Genomic DNA, 15,592 nt, shown 5'->3' on the forward strand with positions numbered 1-15,592 from the left:
TATTTCATAATTATGCTTGAGCAAACTCGCAGTGTTTAAGATGTCAAGAAGCAACATGAGGTTATATGATCTGAAGTATCCGATGTTGACACATCCATTCATGGTCTTCAAAGTTCTCTGATGGTTTCATATACATCATATTCCTATGGAAGCTCTTGCAGTTTGTGCTTTCCAGTTTGGTATCCCATAGTATTGTTGTCATACCTTCGGCATGATTTTTTTTTTTTTTTTTGTGTGTGGTGCTATAGATTTACAATACTTATTTTTTAATTATGCTTGAGCAAAGCCGTAGTGTTTAAGATGTCAAGAAGCAAAATGAGGAGTTCATATGATCTGAAGTATCTGATGTTGATACATCCATTAATGGTCTTCAAAGTTCTCTGATTGCTTCCTCTACCTATGTGCCACATTGGCTAATTCAAATCACACGTAATTATGTCCATCTTTGTATTCATTTTTTTTGTGTAGTGCTATATATTTACAGTATTTCTTAATTATGCTTGAGCAAACTCGTAGTGTTCAAGATGTCAATAAGCAACATGAGGTCATATGATCTGAAGTATCCGATGTTGATACATCCATTCATGGTCTTCAAAGTTCTCTGATGGTTTCATATACATCATATTCCTATGGAAGCTCTTGCAGTTTGTGCTTTCCAGTTTGGTATCCCATAGTATTGTTGTCGTACCTTCGGCATGAGTTTTTTTTTATGTGTGGTGCTATAGATTTACAGTATTTGTTAATTATGCTTGAGCAAAGCCGTAGTGTTTAAGATGTCAAGAAGCAAAATGAGGAGTTCATATGATCTGAAGTATCTGATGTTGATACATCCATTAATGGCCTTCAAAGTTCTCTGATTACTTCCTCTACCTATGTGCTACATTGGCTAATTCAAATCACACTTAATTATGTCCATCTTTGTATTCATTTTTTTTTTGTGTGTGGTGCTATATATTTACAGTATTTCTGAATTATGCTTGAGCAAACTCGTAGTGTTCAAGATGTCAAGAAGCAACATGAGGTCATATGATCTGAAGTATCCGATGTTGATACATCCATTCATGGTCTTCAAAGTTCTCTGCTGGTTTCATATACATCATATTCCTATGGAAGCTCTTGCAGTTTGTGCTTTCCAGTTTGGTATCCCATAGTATTGTTGTCATACCTTCGGCATGATTTTTTTTTTGTGTGTGTGGTGCTATAGATTTACAGTACTTATTTGTTAATTATGCTTGAGCAAAGCCGTAGTGTTTAAGATGTCAAGAAGCAAAATGAGGAGTTCATATGATCTGAAGTATCTGATGTTGATACATCCATTAATGGTCTTCAAAGTTCTCTGATTGCTTCCTCTACCTATGTGCCACATTGGCTAATTCAAATCACACTTAATTATGTCCATCTTTGTATTCATTTTTTTTTGTGTAGTGCTATATATTTACAGTATTTCTTAATTATGCTTGAGCAAACTCATAGTGTTTTAAGTTGTCAAGAAGCAACATGAGGTCATATGATCTGAAGTATCCGATGTTGATACATCCATTCATGGTCTTCAAAGTTCTCTGCTGGTTTCATATACATCATATTCCTATGGAAGCTCTTGCAGTTTGTGCTTTCCAGTTTGGTATCCCATAGTATTGTTGTCATACCTTCGGCATGATTTTTTTTTTTTTTTTTGTGTGTGGTGCTATAGATTTACAGTACTTATTTGTTAATTATGCTTGAGCAAAGCCGTAGTGTTTAAGATGTCAAGAAGCAAAATGAGGAGTTCATATGATCTGAAGTATCTGATGTTGATACATCCATTAATGGTCTTCAAAGTTCTCTGATTGCTTCCTCTACCTATGTGCCACATTGGCTAATTCAAATCACACTTAATTATGTCCATCTTTGTATTCATTTTTTTTGTGTAGTGCTATATATTTACAGTATTTCTGAATTATGCTTGAGCAAACTCGTAGTGTTCAAGATGTCAAGAAGCAACATGAGGTCATATGATCTGAAGTATCCGATGTTGATACATCCATTCATGGTCTTCAAAGTTCTCTGCTGGTTTCATATACATCATATTCCTATGGAAGCTCTTGCAGTTTGTGCTTTCCAGTTTGGTATCCCATAGTATTGTTGTCATACCTTCGGCATGATTTTTTTTTTTTGTGTGTGGTGCTATAGATTTACAGTACTTATTTGTTAATTATGCTTGAGCAAAGCCGTAGTGTTTAAGATGTCAAGAAGCAAAATGAGGAGTTCATATGATCTGAAGTATCTGATGTTGATACATCCATTAATGGTCTTCAAAGTTCTCTGATTACTTCCTCTACCTATGTGCTACATTGGCTAATTCAAATCACACTTAATTATGTCCATCTTTGTATTCATTTTTTTTTTGTGTGTGGTGCTATATATTTACAGTATTTCTTAATTATGCTTGAGCAAACTCATAGTGTTTTAAGTTGTCAAGAAGCAACATGAGGTCATATGATCTGAAGTATCCGATGTTGATACATCCATTCATGGTCTTCAAAGTTCTCTGATGGTTTTATATACATCATATTCCTATGGAAGCTCTTGCAGTTTGTGCTTTCCAGTTTGGTATCCCATAGTATTGTTGTCATACCTTCGGCATGAGTTTTTTTTTATGTGTGGTGCTATAGTTTTACAGTATTTGTTAATTATGCTTGAGCAAAGCCGTAGTGTTTAAGATGTCAAGAAGCAAAATGAGGAGTTCATATGATCTGAAGTATCTGATGTTGATACATCCATTAATGGTCTTCAAAGTTCTCTGATTGCTTCCTCTACCTATGTGCCACATTGGCTAATTCAAATCACACTTAATTATGTCCATCTTTGTATTCATTTTTTTTGTGTAGTGCTATATATTTACAGTATTTCTGAATTATGCTTGAGCAAACTCGTAGTGTTCAAGATGTCAAGAAGCAACATGAGGTCATATGATCTGAAGTATCCGATGTTGATACATCCATTCATGGTCTTCAAAGTTCTCTGCTGGTTTCATATACATCATATTCCTATGGAAGCTCTTGCAGTTTGTGCTTTCCAGTTTGGTATCCCATAGTATTGTTGTCATACCTTCGGCATGAGTTTTTTTTTTTTTTTGTGTGGTGCTATAGATTTACAGTATTTGTTAATTATGCTTGAGCAAAGCCGAAGTGTTTAAGATGTCAAGAAGCAAAACGAGGAGTTCGTATAATCTGATGTATCTGATGTTGATACATCCATTAATGGTCTTCAAAGTTCTCTGATTGCTTCCTCTACCAATGTGCTACATTAGCTAATTCAAATCACACTTAATTATGTCCATCTTTGTATTCATTATTTTTTGTGTGTGGTGCTATATATTTACAGTATTTCTTAATTATGCTTGAGCAAACTCGTAGTGTTCAAGATTTCAAGAAGCAACATGAGGTCATATGATCTGAAGTATCTGATGTTGATACATCCATTCATGGTCTTCTAAGTTCTCTGATGGTTTCATATACATCATATTCCTATGGAAGCTCGTGCAGTTTGTGCCTTCCAGTTCGGTATCCGATAGTATTGTTGTCATATATTCGGCATGAGTTTGTTGTGAATGAACATGTTGGCATGCTTGCCTAATTCGGCTCCTCGTCTCAAGCAAATTTTAGGTTTTTCAACGGTCTTGTGGACAAATATGCGAGCTTCAGGGCTATATCATCATTTCTGTTTCATCCTTTCTGGTTCTGATGTGTTATCTGTGAACGGTATACAGATGGTACTGTTTTGCTTCTTTACTTTTCCAGAATGGCTTTCTTTGGTTGATGGTTATTTTGAAGTAAATGACTGATATTGCCAAAGAATGATAGTTATTTGGAGTTTCGATAAAATGTTTCAACTAATTAACATTTAAATGATCTGTATTTTGTAATTCATGACAAGTTTTGCAGCAGACTGACAAAAGGGTTATTTGTCTGTGCCTGATGCACGAAGTCACAACTCTGCAAATCTGCAATGGACACAAGGGGAAACTAGGTTGCTCTAGTTGAGGCCTCAGATCAAAATGTTCAGAGACGATATTGTACTTCTTTATTTTTACTCTAGCCTGGTGTACAATTTGTGCAACATCTAATTTATGTTGCCTTATCATAATGGCTGAGTTGTCCTGACATTTGTAAAAAGATTCTGCACCAATCTGTAGCATATAGTTTCGTTTGTTCTTTGCCTCTGTCAATTTATTGAAAGTAACGAGTTCCCTGGAAAGTCAACTGTAAACAACAGCGTCTAAATTAAACCATTAAACTGAAAGGGGCAAGATGGAGACCGAATGTGGCCTCAAATTTACAAGCACACAATCAGAATACTTGAAACATGGTTTTGAAATAAAATGCTGTCTCCCAGGTGGCAACCGATTGTTTTACAACATACGGATAATGCATAACATGCTAACAGAAGGATGGATAGGCCCAGCATACAAGCGCTCCTGTGAAACTCGGTTTTGCCCTGTTAGCCAGGGCCAACTTTCGGGATATCGTAGTGCTCACTGAGGTTTGCCAGGTATTGGTTGAAGTCCTGGATGCGGTCCCTGTGCGACTTGTTGGCAACTTTGGCCAGCTTCTGCATGTCAATTTTCTGCTTCTGTTCCACGTAACGTCGCTCGGCTGGTGTCAGATGATCGTAGTCAGGATGTGGGTTCCCTTCTTCCTCTCCCATCTTGTCAGCTTCAGTCGGCTCATTGTTAGGATCCTCTGGTAATTCAGAGCTTCCACCTGAAGGGTAACCATTGAATTAGATATGAAGCAAGTATATTCAGTAGAAAGCAGTTTTAGATTCAAGCAAGTTGTATACAATCAAGCAAGTTGTAGGACAAATGTACCAAGCCAAGTAAATGGTGAGCACTCTCAACAGTTTAGAAAATCAGCGAAAATCACCATACCGTTATGTTAAAGCAAAATGCACCCAAATTTGCAGATCATTTTAGTAAAGACTGATCAAAAAACCAATAGCATGAGAAAAATATCATCTCCTGTCCTGTCACAGCACTAAAGTGGAAATCTGACTGTACCGTTAGTCGGGTCTCTGAACAAATACGGAGCCATCGCAGGTGCTCATACTAACTGACAGGGGTTACATGACCTGACTCCTTGGTTGTTTTGCATTGATTATAGCACCTAACCACGCGTATCAGCACAAACTCCAAATAACAAGTCCCTCTAGTAATGCCACCAAGACCTTTATCTATTACGGTATTATCAAGCCAAAGAACAAAGCTAGTCAGCTGCCCCCAGCATCTATAACCTACAAACCAGTGTATCCAAAATACACACAAGATTGGATCAAGTGTATATAGGGAAACAAAGTGGCATCTGTAGCAAGCAAATATTCATGTAAGAAGCATTGGTAATCTATTTGCTGTATTGGATGGCAGAGACGTATATTGATATATAACAAAGAGGCCATTTAAACAAACAGGGTAATTCAGCAACTAACTAACCAAAGAAACGAGCCAAATCAATTATTCAGAGCATAGGAACCCAGAAATTATCAGCAGCTAGTGTGTGCACAACAAAGCAACCGAACAGTATCACCTCTAACGCACATGATAATGCTCATTAACACGTCCAAACTTTCATAAATTTGAACAGGAGATGCCTAGGTTTAGAACAGGCCAGTGTAATAATGAGCAAAACCTTCGTGAAGCTCGTGGTGCCCCATCTGAGATGATTCCTCGCGTTGATGCTTCTTCTTCTTTTTCTTGACTCCACCTTCCTTTACGTCCAGCGCTTTCCCCTTGAGCCTCAGCTTCCCACCAACAACGTTCTTGTATTCCGACATCTCGCTGCAACAAGGAGACCCAAACGAAGTTAGCTCAACAAAGCAAAACAGCATCTGATCTATACGATAATCTAAGTCGTAACGAGTCCTGCGACACGCAGGACGCAAAGATGGCAGTATATCATGTTCTAGATTACGCTAAACTCGATTAATCCAAAGATTACATTTTATAACTTGGTAAGAGAGCAGAGGTTTCGAACAACAAGCAAAACAAGACTAAAATTCGAAGGTAATCACAGCAATCACAAGCGACTGGCGATTGCACCAATTCCCCGGAGGGGATTCTCGTCCTCGAAAGGTAAGGTTAGAAACCCTAGACGGCGCATGGAGAGCGAAACACCGGGTACAACACAAGGGGCGGACAGATCGAATGGGAGGGTGCAGAGAGAAGAAGGTAGGCGCGAGATTACTGGGTGTTCCGGCGGGTTCTCCCTCACCGGCGGCGGGGGCGGGGGCGCCGGCGATTCGACGTCTCGACGAGGTTCGACACGGATGTGTCTTTTCTTTCTCACGAGAGAGATGGGGAGCAAACAAAGGTTGTAGAAATACCCCAGCCCATGCTTTAATGGGCCAGATACTAGTATTTAACGAAAGAAGCCTTAGGTCACACGTCCAGGGCCTAATACGGCCCAGTTACATGCTTGTTTTTTTTACACAGCCCAACTTGCCCAGAAAAACTTGAGGTGTGTTTGGTTTTCAAAATTTATCATAGTTTGGCTCGGTGAATTCGTATGATTTCAAAGAGAAATATATTTGATTGTTTGTATCTGTTGTTTCAGTCTGATTCAGCAAATGTAAATATAATCTTCTGTTTGGCCTTAAGCTTCACTCCGTAGCTTGACCCAACAGATATATACTACTGCATCCACTCATGTAAGCAGCTCACTTGTTAGTGTCATAAAATTATTATTATAGGAGCAACCAATCACAAACACAAACTCAGTTCAATATATCCATACAACTACAACTAATCAAATACTTTTTTTTAACAAATATGACCCCACTTCGTCTGCTTTCTCTCAGTCTGTGTAGGACCAAGAACGGCGACTAGAGGGAGGTGAATAGATGTCTCAATAATTTCTTTCAAAATAGATGATCTTTTCCTATTTTATCACCCAACGTACCTCAAAAATAGATCACAACAAAGTGCAACTCAAGACACAAAAACCATAGCGAAAATAAAAGAGCCCAAAAATTCAGAGTAGAATCCGAAAGTTCTGACCTATCGGAAGTTCTGAGTTGAACTGGAAGTTCTGAGTTAAATAGAATTGCGATTCAAAAATTCAAAATCCAAATATGAAAATTCAATCAATTGTGAGTCTCATGATTAGAATAGAACACTAAGTTTTATAGCATATCAATCCATAACTAATCCTCACACAAGGCTTGAATCTTGAGAAGAAACACCTAAATATCAAAAGAATGAACATCGGGTGAAAATAGTTTCCAAGTTGATAGATAAAAGGCAATGTAATTCAATATCTAATTGTGTACGTTTGTACGCGAATTTTATGCCTCTAGTAACGAGAAAAACTATTCCAACAAGGTAAGAAATTTTAGCTTAAGCATAAAAACAAAAATCGCAACCGAAGGAAAAAAAACTTGCAAACTCGCAAGGGAATCAATAGAGGAAAACTAGAAAAAGGTGCAAACTCGTAAGAGAACCAATAGAGAAAAACTAGAAAGAGGTGAATTCAAGCATAAGAGTAAATATAAATTTCATTGCTTGCAAAAATCAATCCTATTTTAGGTGGACTATAAAGATTTTTCCTTACAAAGCTCTAACCTAATGCATAGGCTAAGTATTCCTCTTCCTCTTCTCTAAAACTCTAGCACAAAGCTCTCATATGAATGGATCAAGAGGCTTAAGTTGCTGATTCGATAAGCTCAACTAGCCCTCCTCCTCTATTTATAGCTTAGATTTTTTAACCTCTAAGTTTTCTAGTTTGTTTCCAAAATATCTCCCTTGTAGTATACTCCTACCTATCACCGATGTTATTTTAGTCTATTTTCTCCTCCATCTATCGAACAATCATGGCGCCTTTATGACTTAGTTTCGCCTCGACACAAGCTTCGTGATGATGCCATATGCACTTCTATTCTCCCTACGGTTTTGAGATCAAACTGTGAAACCCCTTGCCCGGTTCTCAAAGCGTGACTCACTGCCACTTGCTCGACCTCAAGAAAGCATCCCGATGTTGACACGTATACTCCGTCTTGCGATCTTAACCGCTGGCAAATCTCTTCCACTCCTAATCTCTCGGGCCACCTTATCACTCGCACCGGTATCCCTTTCGCTTGATTTTGTCAATACGCCGTCTTCATCCATCTTGCTTTGCTTGACTTACACGTATACAACTAAGATCACTCTTAACTCCGGCTGGGTGATCGTATGACACCAAGCACCCACTTGGCCCCGATCATTCCACTGTTGACCGTCAAGTTATATCCATTACCTATACATCATAAGACAAGCAAACATATTTTTTCAACTCTAAATCCAGTTAATACAAAATCAAAATTCTCGATTGAAATCACATTCTAAAAAGAATCATGAACATAGGACAAACATACTTCATCCGGTCCAAACTCGGAAGTTCCGAACTTACTTTTGGATGGGGCTCTCTATATTAGTTTTCCTACCAATTCGGAAGTTCTGGGTCCAAACCGGAAATTCTGAGTTCATACAACCCAAATTAAACACCGAAAGCTTCGGTGACAAAAAAACTCTGAATGTTGGATAATCACCCGTAAGTTTCAAGTTCAGAACAAAAGTTTCGGGTTCACCAGAGTCAGCACATTAAAGTTTATACAAAACCGAAGATTATCAAACAAAATCAATACTAATATCAATCACTTATCATAAATAAATTAAGCTACATTTTAACTTATTTTTCAGCCCACGTATACGATTTGGGTAAAGTAACCAAACACACCATTGTAAAAAAACTCAGAGAGATCGATCCGGAAAGTCTCTTTTTAGATGGATCGAGCTGGATCGTACATGACTCTATCGATTGGCCGAGTGCCCTACTAAAACGAGTCTAACGCACGTGACAGAAAAATGTTCACGAAAAGCTAGCGGTAATCAGGAATTAGAGAGGTATTACAACTCACGGAGCAGTTTGTGTAGCGGATACAATTAATCTTTATTGATGCCTTTTTTTACCAATAACAAAAAACAAAAACCTTGCTGTTGCCCCAAGCTAGATCGACTAAGAGCAATGGCTACATCCATTGCCCAGCTAGCGCTACATCGCTGCCGGCTGCGGCGACGGCGACGGCGGGTAGCAGTAGGTGCGCTGGCACCCTAGCGGCGGAACGCACACGCTGAGACCGCGGTACCGTAACGAGCACCCCGCCTTGCACGACTCATGGTCGCAATCCCCCGGCGGGTCGAGGACCTTCCTGCAGGCGGCGCCGGGGGTGCTGTCGCCGCCGCTGCGAATCCCGAGGAGAGCATTTCCTGGAAAATGAAGTCATAGGCACGTAGATTCAGAGCCAGGCCAACTACGCCAATAACACTCATCCATACAGAGCAGCGAGGAACAAGAACGGCGTCGCGCGTCTGGTGATCTCCATCATCCTCTGCGCGCGTTGCTAACAGGAGAGATAGGCTACGCACAGTGCTCTTTTGTTGTTGTTTTCAGTGTATTTTTATAGTTGCACTGGTGCGTGTCGCTCAATCATGTGTTACGCGGAACTAAGTAACGGCAGTTAATCCACTGCTAAATAAAAGGAATGATATTAACGCGAATTGAACCATACCAATTTTTTTTTTGACGGAAACCATACCAAAGTTGCATGGGCTATCCATGGCATGCACTAAACTAAACCAACGTGCGCGGCAAAGGAAAGCGTACCAAGAGAGCATGGAACCGCTATTTTTTTCGAGAGAGGAGTACCTTTTTATTTTTATATTTTTAAATCCAAAAATTGCAAACATGGAATGTTTGGGTTGGAATTTTTTTTTTTTGAAGCGTTAGATTATTGAAAGTGCCTAGAGGGGTGAATAGGCTTTTCTGAAAATTAAAACTAAAAACAGCGGATAAATGAGAATTTCAGAATAAATGTGAATTAAAGATAACAGCTAGAGTCTAAAGTTTATACTAGGTCTATTAGATATCACAGAGCTAGAATAACACTTAACACTAGCAAGATTGTCACTAAAGCAATTTATATGACAAGTCACAAAATTCACACGACAAATTAAATAGCACAAATAAGAACACGTGAATTTATCCCGAAGTTCGGTCAACTCACAAAGAAGTGCATACGTCTCCATTGAGGAGCTTACAAAGAGCGTCTTTTTCAACCCTATCCTCTTCTAGCGACCACCAAGATCAAGCTAGAAATTCTTACTCAATTCGAAGATGTTTACAAACTACCCGAGGCACACCACAAGTTTTGGGTACTCTACGGGCGACTCCTTTCCTTCCAGAAGCCCAAAGTTTCAAGAGAGATGATTGCAGAAGATGATCGATGAAGAACTCAATTGCTCAAGTGGCTTGTATTCTCTCCAAACATAAACTCTCGAAAATTTGCAAACTTTGCATTAGAGGTGGTTGGAGGGTCTTTAAATGCTCTTAAAATGCTCAAGAGGTCTCAAGTTTACCAGCCACAGCAAGCTCTAAATGCCATGGGGTGATGGGGCATTTATAGCTCTCTCTCAAAAACTAGCCGTTACTGTTTTGTCAGAACTTCCCGGAGTATTCGGCCCTAAATCCAAAAACGGCGTCAAAACGGTCACAGAACGTGTCAGAACTAGCCGTTACAGTTCTGTTAAATTATCGGAGTCTCCGGTCCTGACAGTCCTTCCAAAAACGTTAAGTCCGGAGACCAGCCGGACCCTCCGGCCTCTCCAGGTACCGGAGTATCCGGTGTACACCGGAGACTCCGGTCTCTCTTTTCTTTTATCAAAAAGATTAAACGCTAACCGAGAGTCTCTGCCGGAGTCACTGGAGTATCCGGTGAACACCGGAGACTCCGGTCCCCTTTTAATTAAAATAAACACTTAACCGAGACTCTCTGGTGGAATCTCCCTCGGAGACTCCGGTCTGTTAACCCTTAAATTACCGGAGTATCCGGTGAACACCGGAGACTCCGGCCTTTTTCCAAAAAAGAATAAACCGTAACCGAGACTCTCTGCCGGAGTCTACCTCGGAAACTCCGGCTGAATACTGAGTACCGGAGTATCCGGTGAACACCGGAGACTCCGGACTCAGTGAAGTTTTTCAGAATGAATTTTGTGTCCGTAAGTGAATATGTCTCTCAACTAGGTGGTTCTAAAGGATCTCTTGAGCATTGAGACATTAATCAAGCAATCAAATCCAACCTTCTAAATAGAGCGGCTATCCTAGACTCAATCTCAAAAGTAAAAGAATTTAAATCCTATTGAGTACTCTTCGTTGATTCTCCATTTGTTTCGGCGGGCGTCAAACGTCATTTATCTTCACAACTAATGCTTAAACCTGTTCATAACTCGAAAAACATGTTAGTTCTTTAATCGTTTTTTCATCAATAAGCCAAAACCCACTTAGGGGGCCTAGATGCACTTTCAATTATAGCATCCTCTAAACAAAGCATTTTTCATGAGTATTTTGATAGTTTTTTAAATTTTGAGCATATTGGAATGTTGCATTTTTATTTTGTTTTAACCTGTTGCCCTTCCACCAGGTGATAGTAGTATAGAATTGCAAAATTTTAAAGTAGACATATATATTTACAAGTTTTGGATTTAAAAAATATATAATTAAGAAAATCCACAAGCGAGTGCACGAGACGAATGTTGGTGGCAATTCCATCAGGACTGTGACAGGTTTTGTTGGTCACATCGTCCTTGACTTCGGCTTGCTAACCAAAGCCATCTTGTGCACATGGCTCACCCGCACCAAGCATTCACTAGGCCATGCCCGTCTCGTTTCTATCTGTCCGCTCGGCGGCACTGGGCGTCCGGTGCACCAACCTGTTATGGACACGTGCTTACGGACCTAGACTAAGCTTTCGAGCTGGGCTGCAAAGGGATCTGTGGCCCACTTGAAGGGAGGCAACAACCGTATATAAGCAAGTGTCGCCCAACAGAAGAAACCAACGAAGAACAAACAGAATAGTCACCTTCCTCCTCCTACAGAACTCCTCCCTCTAAATTCCCCTCTTGGATCCTCTTCCCCTACTGATCTCTTCTCTAATTCCCAGTCCCCTTCCTCTACTTCCCAGTCTAGAATTATTGTTCCCTTCCTTTGAAGCTGTATTCCGTAATGTATACCAGAATTGGTTGCTTAATTCTATCACCGAGCTTGTGCAATTGGGTGTTCTGGTGTTGACTGTGTGCTTGATCCATTGGGTTCATGACAATTAGTATCAGAGCCGTTCAATCTGTGAAATCGACGCTATGGAGAAGGTGCTTGATGATCCATGTGTCGTTATGCTGGAGAAGCTTGCGGAGTAGAGTCGTATTCTGGATGGGATGAACAAGTCCGCAGACAAGTTGAAGGAGGTGATGGAGGCGCTGAGAGCTTCCTTGAGGCCAGAGGTAGAGAAGGAGGAGCACAAACCATAGATTGAAGCCACCAAGATGCCACCGCATCTACAACCACTACCCTCATGCTTACATCCACCGTTGTCACGTCGACATCCACTACTGTGCCTACATAGACCATCGCAACCACATCCTCAGCCACATACACCCCCATCTTCATCCGGAACACCATCGCCATCAACATTGAGCGCCTTCCCAGCCACACCCACTTCCTCTACATCCAGGGTGCCCGCCTCGTCTCCGGCGAAGATGGCTGCACCACCGTCTTCTTCCTCCACCGCATCTTGCCCGCTGTTGTACCTGCGTCCACCATCGCAGTTGCATCTTTGCCTGCGTTCACCACCACAGTCACCAAAGGATCGCAGGGGCCGTTCGTCATCCACCACAACAGCTCCGGCGGGAACAACGATGACCGTGGTGTCTCCATCGCCTTCGGTGCTGACAAGGTCACCCCCCTCGCCCTGCTCGCCCACGTGACGCCTCACGCCACTCAGAAGCTGCTCGTCGAAATTCCTGTTTGCGGGCTGACAGGTAATGTGGCTGAGATGTCTGGGATCTACCATGATGGCAACAACCTGTTGCTCCTCCCCGGACCCCTCGACTAGAACGCCAACCACACGGTCCCCATCGACACCGTCAGGATCAAACGAGTGGCGCCCACCAAGTGTTCGATGGAAGACTTCACTCCCCCATGAGGGTGGAGTTACCAGGACATGTGCTCTCCCTCTCGCCGCATGCGCGGCCTGCTCGGTGGCCTCCACTGCAATGGCTCGCTTAGCCAGCTGTAGCTCGGCGTGGCGGCGGCCGACTCGCGACCTCCACTCATGACCTCGACTGTGCCGACCTCATTTCTGTGACACACGCACGGGCGACATCGTGTTCGATGTCACCACCGTCATGCTGCTCGTGCAGGATGCCATCGGCGAGAAGGTTAGCAACTTCATCCACTACATCGCCACTTTTCTGGCTGGGCTGGATGTCAGGTTTGTCGCGGTGTGGTGGCTCGTGCAACTGATTGTGGCAGTCATCCCTGCCATCGTTTTCGTCGGCAGCTTGCATGCGTACACGCTCACCGGTCCCACTTCTAGGAGCCATATGCCAATGCCGGCGTCATTTCGGAGCAGGTGATTGCACAAGTAAGAACAACATACTCATTTGTTGGAGAGAGCAAACCACTCAATTCCTACTTTAAAGCAATTCAGAACACACTGAAGCGAATTGGAACCAACAAGAAGATTTTTTGAGAATTTTACGGTTAATTGATGTAGGTTTCTAATTACTTTCTGACAAAAGTTGACTGTAATTGTGCATCATTTTATGTGTTTATTCAAATTCTTTTTCGCGAGCCCCTAATCCAAGGTCAGGATTCCCGGAGTATAGTTTTCCTTGCAACAACCTTTTTCTACCCAACGGTGATGTAGATTAGAGTTTTAATTTTGCATGACTTTAATCAGACCAATGTAGAGTTATTTTTGTGAAAAAATTTTCTTTATGATAAATTTCTAATTTGACCTAATTTTTTATCTCCAACTCTTAACGCTTCCTCTATTGCCGTCATAATTGACGACATATAGCAACTCACAGGAAATAACTTTCCCGTTTGGAAAGATAAAGTGATTGTTGTTATTGGAGTTTTGGACTTTGATTATGCACTTAGGATTGACGCTCCTACTACTCTCGGCATTTGCGTGGAAAATTATGATGAACTAAAGAAAACTTATGACACACTTTCTGAGAAGTAAGAGCGGTCCAACTGCATGTCTCTTATGATAATGAGGAACTCGATATCAAAAGATATAAAGGGGACCAATCCTAACCTCAAAAAAGGCTAAGATGTACTTGGTGAAGGGGATCAAGGACGTCTTAAGAGTGGGGTGAAGTAGGACACTTAAAACTATTGGCTTCAAAACTTTCACAAGATAAGCCTATCTCAAATTTATATCTAAATATGCTCTAGACTTATCTAGTGTGTCTACTCTACCGTTTAAGATAATTGCAAGGTAAATTACAAATATGTAAACGTAGAAAAGTAAATGAGGTAGAGAAACAAACTCGTTCCGAAGGATTTTTATCCCATGGTATCGGTGGAACACAAGCCACCCCTAGTCCATGTTGGAGCTCCACAAAGTATATGCTCCCGATCGCCAAGTCTCTTCCGGTCACGGCTCTTAAGATACCAAGTCACCAAGGAAAGGCCTCAAGCACGATGAGCCACCAAGCCACCAAGCCACCAAGGCAAGGTCTCATCACTAACCTCTCTTCTGGTCACTTATACGACGTCTTCACTTTGGAGCTTTAGTCACAAAGACAAGAGCCTCCACGTCCCCGCATAATCCTCTTGCCACCTCTCCACACCAAGTCAAAAGGTCAACAAGTTACCGGCGAGTCACAAAGACTCCAAGGTGCCGACGTACCTCTTGGTACATGTTCGGGTCACTCCTTTATTCGCACTCTAGGTTACAGCACCTAGCAACTCTTCTCTCTAGGCCTATAAGCACCAATCACTCACTAATAATGTGCTTAATCGCCTTGGATGAACACTTTATGCTCTTGGATGGCTTGGATGTCTTCTTAGGGGTATATGAACTTCTCTGGACTCCAGCCCCTTCAAATGAATGAGTGGAGGGGTATTTATAGTATCAACCCCGCGAACTAGCCGTTATCCCAATGACTCAAATATTCTGTGAACACCGGATGATCCGGCGTTAACAGAGGTACAAGCATCGGACCATCCGGTGTGTACATTCTCAGAAACTAGCCGTTAGAACTCCACTCAGAGTTCTTCTGAACACCGGATACTCCAGTGTATACATCCTCTTCATCACCGGACTATCCGGTGAGTTATCCTGAGCCAGACCGTGCCAAACTTCTTCTCCGCATAAAATACTCCGGTGTGCACTATCTTCATCACCGGACCTTCCGGTGTGTTAATCTTCCTTCTTCAGCACTTGAAAACTTCTCTGCTGAAATTACTCCGGTGTGTATCTCCTGTGGTCACCGGACCATCCGGTGACTTATAATCCATTTTCTCTGAAAATACCAAGCTTCTGTTAAATAGTTCGGTGATAAGTCCTTTAAGTCACCGAACAATCCAATCAGTTAAACTCATATTTTCTCCAGAAAAATAGTCCTTCTGTTAAATAGTTCGGTGTATGCATCATTTAGATCACCGGACAATTCGGTGCATGTACCTTCAAATTTTTCTGAAAAATGACTCTTCTGTTAAATACTCCGGTGCAAAATTCC

The 15,592-nt window shown here is 41.4% G+C and overlaps 1 protein-coding gene and 15 non-coding genes across 17 annotated transcripts; 15 read left to right on the forward strand and 1 right to left on the reverse strand.

Moving 5' to 3' along the window:
* The first annotated feature begins 49 nt into the window (after nt 1-49).
* LOC133920250 (small nucleolar RNA R160) lies at nt 50-126 on the forward strand. Its single transcript, XR_009910064.1, has one exon. It is a non-coding gene; the product is annotated as a small nucleolar RNA R160 (small nucleolar RNA).
* A 183-nt stretch (nt 127-309) lies between these two features.
* On the forward strand, nt 310-389 carry LOC133920238 (small nucleolar RNA R160). The gene has a single exon (XR_009910052.1). It is a non-coding gene; the product is annotated as a small nucleolar RNA R160 (small nucleolar RNA).
* A 144-nt stretch (nt 390-533) lies between these two features.
* Nucleotides 534-610, forward strand: LOC133920247 (small nucleolar RNA R160). Its single transcript, XR_009910061.1, has one exon. It is a non-coding gene; the product is annotated as a small nucleolar RNA R160 (small nucleolar RNA).
* A 172-nt stretch (nt 611-782) lies between these two features.
* On the forward strand, nt 783-862 carry LOC133920244 (small nucleolar RNA R160). The gene has a single exon (XR_009910058.1). It is a non-coding gene; the product is annotated as a small nucleolar RNA R160 (small nucleolar RNA).
* Nucleotides 863-1,010: 148 nt separating this feature from the next.
* LOC133920253 (small nucleolar RNA R160) lies at nt 1,011-1,087 on the forward strand. Its single transcript, XR_009910067.1, has one exon. It is a non-coding gene; the product is annotated as a small nucleolar RNA R160 (small nucleolar RNA).
* A 178-nt stretch (nt 1,088-1,265) lies between these two features.
* LOC133920239 (small nucleolar RNA R160) lies at nt 1,266-1,345 on the forward strand. The gene has a single exon (XR_009910053.1). It is a non-coding gene; the product is annotated as a small nucleolar RNA R160 (small nucleolar RNA).
* Nucleotides 1,346-1,491: 146 nt separating this feature from the next.
* LOC133920254 (small nucleolar RNA R160) lies at nt 1,492-1,568 on the forward strand. Its single transcript, XR_009910068.1, has one exon. It is a non-coding gene; the product is annotated as a small nucleolar RNA R160 (small nucleolar RNA).
* Nucleotides 1,569-1,751: 183 nt separating this feature from the next.
* LOC133920240 (small nucleolar RNA R160) lies at nt 1,752-1,831 on the forward strand. The gene has a single exon (XR_009910054.1). It is a non-coding gene; the product is annotated as a small nucleolar RNA R160 (small nucleolar RNA).
* A 144-nt stretch (nt 1,832-1,975) lies between these two features.
* On the forward strand, nt 1,976-2,052 carry LOC133920255 (small nucleolar RNA R160). Its single transcript, XR_009910069.1, has one exon. It is a non-coding gene; the product is annotated as a small nucleolar RNA R160 (small nucleolar RNA).
* A 178-nt stretch (nt 2,053-2,230) lies between these two features.
* Nucleotides 2,231-2,310, forward strand: LOC133920243 (small nucleolar RNA R160). Its single transcript, XR_009910057.1, has one exon. It is a non-coding gene; the product is annotated as a small nucleolar RNA R160 (small nucleolar RNA).
* Nucleotides 2,311-2,459: 149 nt separating this feature from the next.
* LOC133920248 (small nucleolar RNA R160) lies at nt 2,460-2,536 on the forward strand. Its single transcript, XR_009910062.1, has one exon. It is a non-coding gene; the product is annotated as a small nucleolar RNA R160 (small nucleolar RNA).
* Nucleotides 2,537-2,708: 172 nt separating this feature from the next.
* On the forward strand, nt 2,709-2,788 carry LOC133920241 (small nucleolar RNA R160). The gene has a single exon (XR_009910055.1). It is a non-coding gene; the product is annotated as a small nucleolar RNA R160 (small nucleolar RNA).
* A 144-nt stretch (nt 2,789-2,932) lies between these two features.
* On the forward strand, nt 2,933-3,009 carry LOC133920257 (small nucleolar RNA R160). Its single transcript, XR_009910071.1, has one exon. It is a non-coding gene; the product is annotated as a small nucleolar RNA R160 (small nucleolar RNA).
* A 176-nt stretch (nt 3,010-3,185) lies between these two features.
* On the forward strand, nt 3,186-3,265 carry LOC133920246 (small nucleolar RNA R160). Its single transcript, XR_009910060.1, has one exon. It is a non-coding gene; the product is annotated as a small nucleolar RNA R160 (small nucleolar RNA).
* A 147-nt stretch (nt 3,266-3,412) lies between these two features.
* Nucleotides 3,413-3,489, forward strand: LOC133920251 (small nucleolar RNA R160). The gene has a single exon (XR_009910065.1). It is a non-coding gene; the product is annotated as a small nucleolar RNA R160 (small nucleolar RNA).
* Nucleotides 3,490-4,242: 753 nt separating this feature from the next.
* On the reverse strand, nt 4,243-6,359 carry LOC133919710 (uncharacterized). 2 transcript variants are annotated; one of them, XM_062364199.1, is made up of 3 exons: nt 6,219-6,359; nt 5,664-5,812; nt 4,243-4,742 (listed from the first exon to the last, which is right to left on the reverse strand). In XM_062364199.1, exons 2-3 carry the CDS (start codon nt 5,806-5,808, stop codon nt 4,480-4,482), a joined length of 408 nt encoding a protein of 135 aa, XP_062220183.1. In that variant the 5' UTR covers nt 5,809-5,812; nt 6,219-6,359; the 3' UTR covers nt 4,243-4,479. The 2 variants fall into 2 exon arrangements, with proteins under 2 accessions (XP_062220183.1, XP_062220181.1); XM_062364197.1 differs by having other exon boundaries at nt 6,209-6,359.
* Between the last annotated feature and the right edge of the window lie 9,233 nt (nt 6,360-15,592).

This window comes from Phragmites australis, chromosome 5 (genome assembly GCF_958298935.1).
Source record: "Phragmites australis chromosome 5, lpPhrAust1.1, whole genome shotgun sequence".
NCBI classification, from domain to species: Eukaryota; Viridiplantae; Streptophyta; class Magnoliopsida; order Poales; family Poaceae; genus Phragmites; species Phragmites australis.

Excerpts from the sequence above, each read along its gene's own strand:
- LOC133919710 (XM_062364199.1), bottom strand. The coding sequence starts at position 5,808 with ATGTCGGAATACAAGAACGTTGTTGGTGGGAAGCTGAGGCTCAAGGGG. Across the intron at positions 4,743-5,663 it reads GCACCACGAGCTTCACGAAG|GTGGAAGCTCTGAATTACCA; the intron begins GTTTTGCTCATT and ends GTTACCCTTCAG.